The 7,771-nt window shown below is 44.0% G+C and overlaps 1 protein-coding gene across 1 annotated transcript in view; it reads right to left on the reverse strand.

The window, feature by feature from the left end:
* PSMD6 (proteasome 26S subunit, non-ATPase 6) overlaps window positions 1-6,235 on the reverse strand; it is a 13,973-nt gene extending 7,738 nt beyond the window's left edge. Inside the window, exons 1-5 of the mRNA XM_042447450.1 lie at window positions 5,984-6,235; window positions 5,606-5,811; window positions 2,655-2,800; window positions 1,059-1,278; window positions 812-961 (exon numbers count right to left, since the gene is read on the reverse strand). Of these exons, the coding sequence (XP_042303384.1) occupies window positions 812-961; window positions 1,059-1,278; window positions 2,655-2,800; window positions 5,606-5,811; window positions 5,984-6,128 (867 nt within the window). The 5' untranslated portion in view covers window positions 6,129-6,235. The remainder of the gene's footprint in view (window positions 1-811; window positions 962-1,058; window positions 1,279-2,654; window positions 2,801-5,605; window positions 5,812-5,983) is intronic.
* Window positions 6,236-7,771: the final 1,536 nt, after the last annotated feature.

Here is a 7,771-nt window from a genome sequence, read left to right on the forward strand (position 1 = left end):
ATATAAGGGACATCCTTTCACAGTGCAATTGTAAATATAAATATAAAATAAATAATAAATAAATAAATAAAGTTTTTATTTATATCCCGCACCTTCCTTCAGTGGGCAGCGTATTCCAAAGGGCTGGGGCAGCAGTGGAAATAACAATAATAATAGGATTTATTTATATACTGCCCAATCGCTGGGAATCCGAGCAGTTTAATTAATTATTATAAACTAATTAATAATAAGACTTGCACATCCACTGACTTTGTTATCCACAGGTAGTCTTGGAACCAAACCCTAGAAGGTATCAAGGACCCACTGTATGCCCCAGCTGAGATCCAATAGTGAAATAAGGAGAGCAGACATAGGTCCAAAACACACTGCAGAAACAATCCAGTTTGAGACTACTTTAACTGCCCTGGCTCAGTGCTAGGGAATTCTGGGAATTGTAGTTTATTGTGGGATTAGAGCTCTCTGACAGAGAAGGCTAAATATCTCACAAAACTACTGTTCCTAGAATTCCCTAGCACTAAGCCAGGGCAGTTAAAGTGGTCTCAAACTAAATTATTTCTTCGGTGTGTTTTGGACCATCGTCTCAGTTTCACAAAGTACAGTTTGCCTTCCTTTTCACATGTTCAGCCTTCCACTACATGAGGATTAAACCGCTCATAACCTGAACCAGCTTTGGTCCATTTTGCTTGTTTCTGGAAAATCTCATGCCATTTTGTACTTGTACATAGTCCACAAAGTTTCAGAAAGCCAGCCTTAAGAGACATAAGGCAAGTACCTGAGAACTGGACATGTATGTCAGCCACTTTCAGTCTAATAAATCTGGCAGACCAGAAAAAAGAAGAAACACTGCCTTACCCAGTGACTGGAAGAAAACTGAATACCGGCATTCATAGAGTGAAAAAAGATACTGTCGCACTTTGGGTAAACTGTGCAACACTTCTAGAATCTCTGCCCCTTTGATCACCTAGGGAAGATTAGGCAAAAACCAAAACATAAGACATAAGAGGAATAAGGAAACACACGCTCTACAGGTTCTCTGTGAAAGCAGCTGCTTGGCTTACCTTCTCTCTAAGGTCAGGCCTGTCTAATGCAATCATACTGACATAGACTGTGTATGTGACAAAGGTTTTGTAATCCATAAGTTCGTATGATGTAAATGTTGAAACTGTGTCCAGGAAGAGCTCAGCTGCCTGCTTGAAGTCTCGAATGGCGACACAGTAAAGACCCTGGTAGACCTTAAGACGATTCCGTCGGTCCCAATCTCCTCCTTCCTCTATTAGACTTTTAAAACAGATAGGTGTGTTGTTATCCTACAGTCCTTGGCAATGCACACACTTCTTTAAAGAAGAACTGCGGTAAGACAGCTAGTTAAGCAAACAAAGTCATGCCCTAGTGGCCAGGAGTACAATCTGGGCGTTTACCAATCATATTACAGATTGAGTCTCCCTTATACAGAATTCTCAATTATATATATATATATATATATATATATATATATATATATATATATATATATATTAAAAAGCCTTTTTAATGAGATATTGACACCTTTATTTTCTGATGGTTCAATGTACACAAACTTTGTTTCATGCATAACAATATTTTAAAAAATATTTTTTAAAATTACCTTCAGGCTATCTCTATAAGGTGTATATGTAATATAAATGAATTTTGTGTTTAAACCCGGGTCCCATCTCCATGATAGTGCCTTATGCATGTATATACAAATATAGGCATTCTAAAATGCCACACATACACACCCCAAAAAATCCAAAACACCTCTGGTCCCAAGTGTTTCAGATAAGGGAGACATAATCTATATCATGTAACATGGTGTCTGGACTTTTGTCTAACAGGGTTGCTAATTTTGTCTGCAGTTCTGACAAACCCTATTATCCAACCCTATGTCTGTTTACTTAGATGTCCAAATGAAGTAAAGGCAACAGCTTCTGTTTGTGCGTGTTTGTGCATGCATGCACACACTTTTAAGTCGCCTGTTGAATTATGGGACACCTAAGAATTTAATGAAGTTTTATTATACAAGGAATATTCAACAGGTGGTTTGCCATTGCCTTCTTCTGAAATATAGCCTCAAAGACCTGGGATTGCTTGGTGCCCTCACATCCAAGTATTAAACAGGGCTGACCTTGCTTAGCGTCTGACATAAGAAAAGATCTGGTGCCTCCAGGGTATTTATGAGATCACATGTCTAAAAACTGTCTTACTGAGAAGTTATCTCATTTTATGGTACTCTTTAACTATACTACAGGGACATTTAGTTTCTGAGCGTTCTAAAAATATGAGTTTCTTCTGTTTCTGGGAAATACTGAGGTCTGCATACAATTTTTAAGTCTGAATAATAAAATGTTGCAATACAGTACAGTGCTGATTTTTTTTTTAACCTTCCAACTTTTATTTTGCTTCCCTATCAGTTTTACCAATTTGAAAAACTTGCAGTTAACCTTTTATGGTCAAAGCAATCTGAAGCTCTATCCTCTAATACTTTGCATCATTTGCTGAATAAAGGGCATTTATAACTGTGCTTCATAAAGTTGTATGCTTCCAACATATAACACACCTCAGATTCCTAAACCCAAGTCCCCTGAACTATAAACTGAGCACCCCTCTACACTGTGCTAAAACAAGAGAAATGGTACCTTTTGGCTTTTTCAGTGTTCCGTGTTATGAGGTCATTGTCCATATAAAACAGGCCAATTCGGAGCAGATAGAACACAATATCCAGCCGATGTCCCAGAGCCACAGTTTTGTCATATGTCTTCCGAAAGGCTGTCAAAGCAGCTTCCTAACAATGTAACAATGTGCTAATGTTAGACTCTGCAGATATGCCTTGGTAACAGACATACCCTGCCCTCACATGAAATATCCAAGATCCTTCACCAGATTTTACCTCTCAGAAAAGAAAGGGAAGTGACTACAAGAAGTAGAGTCTTTTCAGCCTATGGAAATGTAGGTCATGGAGGTGCTCACAGCTCAGCAAATCCATCCTAATAAAACACACTCACTTAGCTGACAGAGATCATCTTTCATCTGGCAGTTTTAAAGAAATCTGAAAGATGTTATTACTTTCCAAACATGATTTAACCCCTTTGCTTTTCTGAATAAAGGCCACATTCTCTTAAATCATCTTGCTAGCATCGATCCCATAAAATATGGAGAATGCAGGAGAGCTCTTCTATGTCAAGCCGAGATTTGGAGCAGAGGCACTTCCTGCAGGTCAGGGGGCATGCTAATTCTCTATAACACTGCTATCTGGAACAGGTAAGTGCGTTTTTCCAAAACCCAGCGTAGTAGGAGACCATTTCAAACCGGCTTCCGGGCGGGCTATGGAGTTGAGACTGCCATGGTCGCCTTAGTTGATGACCTCCGTCTGAGCATGGACAGGGGAAGCGTGTCCCTGTTGGTGCTCCTGGACATCTCAGCGGCTTTCGATACCATTGACCATGGTATCCTTCTGGAACGCCTGGGGGAGCTGGGTATCGGGGGCACTGCTTTGCAGTGGTTCCGGTCCTACCTCTCGGGTAGATTCTAGATGGTGGAGCTGGGAGACTGTCGCTCCGACAAGAGGGCCCTTACATCTGGTGTCCCTCAAGGAGCGATTTTGTCTCCTATGCTATTTAACATCTACATGAAACCGCTGGGTGAGATCATCCGGAGACACGGGGCGCGGTGTTATCAGTACGCTGATGACACCCAAATAGTTTTCTCTATGTCTCCGACTGATGCAGTAACTAAGGCTGGTATCTCTCCTCTAGATGCCTGTCTGGCGTCGGTAATGGGCTGGATGAGGGAAAACAAACTCAGTGTGAATCCAGGGAAAACGGAAGTACTGGTGATAGGTTCCCCTGCTCCGGGTGGTGAGATTTGTCATCCGGTCCTGAATGGGGTCGGACTCGGTGCGCAGTCTGGGAGTGCTCCTTGATTCGTCGCTCCAGCTGACATCTCAGATGGATGCGGCGGTCAGGAGTGCTTGTTATCAGCTTCGGCTGATACGCCAGCTGCGTCCCTACCTCAGCCGGGGGGACCTTGAAACTGTTGTACATGCTTTGGTAACCTCTCGATTGGATTTCTGCAATGTGCTCTACATGGGGCAACCCTTGTACCACACTTGGAAGCTACAACTGGTTCAAAATATGGCAGCCAGATTGGTCGCTGGTAGATCCAGGGCAGACCATATAACACCTATATTAAAAGATCTCCACTGGCTGCCTATTCGCTTCCAAGCTCAATACAAGGTGTTGGTGTTGACCTATAAAGCCCTAAATGGCTTGGGTCCAGGGTACTTGGAGGACTGCCTCTCCCCATATAGTCCGCCCCGCACACTCAGAACATCTGGGGCCAACCTGTTGGAGGTCCCTAAGTCTCGCTTTGTAACGACCTCACAGAGGGCCTTTACTATCTTTGCCCCCACTTTGTGGAACAAGCTTCCTGTACAGCTTCGTTCCTCTGCATTGTTACTTTCTTTTAAAAAAGATCTAAAAACTCACTTATTTCGGCCGGCATTCCCACCTTACTAATTCTTTTTTTGCCCCAACTACCTTAAAGTTGCCCCAACTACCTTAAAGTTGTTGTTTTATCTTTGCCCTGATATTTTGACTGTTTGTTTCCCGTCCCTACTCCTCTGATGAGGTTTTAATTTTTATATGTAATATTTTAACTTGTATTTTATTGTCTTCTTATCTGTAAGCCGCCTTGATCACATTGTGGAAAGGCGGGGTAGAAATAAAGATTATTATTATTATTATTATTAATTCCTAATCTTCCTCTAACGGTGTGCTACTCAAAGTGCTGGTCTATGGACCTGTGCCAGTCTGCGAGTCAATGGCTGTCAGCCTATGGTGATTTTTAGGGGGGGAAATAGCAGGTGATACCAAGGGGCACAAATATGCCACTAGTCTTCGGCACATTAGGGAAAAAATGCTGGTGTTACTCAACATATAGCATCATCAAAAGCACTCTAACACATGCAGTCTTTGATGGATGGGAAGGATTAGTGGAAAATACAACCAAGGAATGGGCCATGTCAAAATTTATAAACTCACCACAAAATGTACTAGGCATGGCCCTTGTGGCATCTTCCAACTCGACAATTCTATGATTCTAATGAACTAGGCTAGAATCTGAGAACCATTAACAGCAGGTTTACGGTTATATTTTTGCTTGTTTACCACTGCTGTTCCTTAATTTATGAGAGAGAGTGAGGATTAAAATGCTGCTTGTCACAATTGCTACATAAAAAAACAGTGGGGGTGGGAGTAAGATGGTCTACCCATGCCTTCCTCTTACTACATTTTCTTTCAAGGATAGCAAGTGTTATTTGGCATACACTTTCAGAGACCGGATTCCAATTAATCACATGGAGCTGATGAACACAGGGCTGTAGGCCATGGAAGTTGGCCTGAAAGTGCCACAGGATTCTATCTGGATGACAGGCAACTGACTGCTGCAGAAGAATCCTCCCTTTCCTCTCCCCAGCCAGGATCATTACTCCGAGACATAAGAACCTCCCAACCAAGCATGTTTCAAGATGCTCCTTAGAGGAATACATGGGCACAATCAAGTGTTTATGCCTCCTGAGCCCTGCACCTACCTTGTCCCCAATTCGGCAGAGGTACTCTGCTTTAGCCATCATGGCATCACGGATTTCACTTTCCCCCAGGTTCTTCTCTGCGTCTTCCAATTCGTCATCCAGGCGCTTCAGCTCATCCTCATTGGCTTTCTTCATCTTATTTAACAGATCGGTATCTACCTGCCACTCAAGAGACTTGCAGAGGGACTCATAGTAGGGGGCCATGTCTGAAAAGGCAATGGTCACAGGAATGGTTAAATAGGAAAGAGCACAGCAGGACCCCACAACAAACTCCAACTCCCAGAATTCCATAGCGGAGACTCAGGCCAAGAGCCAAAGCGTTTCCAAACCGTGTTATCTGCCCAGTGTGTCCCTATATATGTCCCGCCCGAGGCCCACCGTGTTTCCGGATGGCGTCCATGAGCTCCTGCCGGGCTGCCGGTTCCGGGCGCCGGGGCTGGAGGCTGAGGAGGAAGCGGAGCTGGGCGATGCGGAGGTCCGGGTTCTTGGGCAGGCCCTCCTCCTCCAGGTTTTCTAGGGGCATGGCGGAGACGGCGAAGGGAGGCAGGCAGACAGACAGAGAGGCTCGGAGGAGACACCGGGACCAGTGACTCAGGCCCTCGCCCGGAACAGGAAGGAAGCAAGCGGGGAGGAGAGAAGGAGGAGGAGGAGGCCGAGGCCTAAGCAGCACTCTACATCCGGGCCTCCAGCGCCGCCATTGGCCTGGAGGAGAGAGAGAGAGAGGCCCCTCTCCTCCCTTGGATGGAGCCTTCTTCCCTCAGGAGGACGCCTTCTCCAGCGGGAGCAGACAGGGCTTTTCGAGAAGCCTGGCTCTGCCTTGCTGTAGGAGCCTTTACTTGGCACCAGCCATATATATATATATGTGTAGTAGGGGCATGGTGCAAAATAAACACTCCTATCAATATATAGGAGTTTTTATTTGGCATCATGTCTGTATCATCCATATATACACATGCACACACAAGATATACGTATATGTGTATACACACACACACACACACATATACATATACATATGTGTGACTGTATGGTAGGGGCATGGTGCCAAATAAATACTCCTATATCCGTTCAAAGTGGTCCCCAAACTGTGCCCTTTAAGAGATTTATTGGACTTCAGCTCCCAGAAGCCTCAGCCATGTCAGCCAATACTCTGGGATTCTGGGAGCTGAAGTCCAAAACCCCTTATAAAGAGCACAGTTGGAATTTTGGAGCATGGCTTCAATTAAGAGGCATGAATCTGCCTTTATATATTTCAGTGGAGTGTTTTGAGGTTTTGTTTGGTCATGTCCTCCCCTTTTTGTGGGTGACTTTCTCCTCCTTTGTGTCCGCTTTCCCTACACAGACTGGAGATGTCCATTTGGACACTAACAGTGGTCCCCAAACTGTGCCCTTTTAAGGGCTTTCCCTGAAATCTCCTTGGAAGCCAAGATGACTAAATTGAGGCTGTCATACTTCGGCCACATTGTGAGAAGACACGACTCATTGGACAAGACAAGGATGCTAGGAAAGGGGAAGTAGAAAAAGAACAAGAGACCATGTGCCAGATGGAGAGACTCAGAGAAGCCATGTGTCTGAGCCTACAGGATCTGAGCAGGGAGGTAGAGACCTCATTCACAAGGTGGCCATTAGAAAAGACCATAATGCTAGGAAAGGCGGATGTAGAAAGAGAGGGAGACCACATGCCAGATGGATATGTTAAATCAGGGAGGTCACAGGCCTGAATCCAAAGCAGAGCAGTGGAGGACAGCGGGGGTTTGAAGATGTCAGGGCAGTTAATGCCTTCTCGTGATGTGGAAGTCATCTTCGCTTACAGGGTTTGTAGTTTTACAAGGTCTTTAGCCCTCTCTGCCAAAAAGTGCTAGTGCCTCACAAAACTACAAATCCCAGGATTCCACATAGGATGGACCCATAGCAGTTAAAAATGTGAAACTCCATTATTTCTACAGTGTAGATACACCCAGCCACAATAAGAGACTTGCCTTATTACACAGAAGGGCAGTGAGCTGGAAGTGTTGGGACCCTGCCATTATTCATCTTTTTCATTGTCTCTTAATTCTTCTTGCAATTATGGATTTGTTTATTAAAACTTTGTTGGAATCATTCATTGGTTTATTAGAATTTGTTGTCGTCTCTTAACTGTAGTGTCACAGATGGAATAGAAAAGAT

The sequence above is a fragment of the Sceloporus undulatus genome, chromosome 2 (assembly GCF_019175285.1).
Source record: "Sceloporus undulatus isolate JIND9_A2432 ecotype Alabama chromosome 2, SceUnd_v1.1, whole genome shotgun sequence".
Lineage (NCBI taxonomy): Eukaryota > Metazoa > Chordata > Lepidosauria > Squamata > Phrynosomatidae > Sceloporus > Sceloporus undulatus.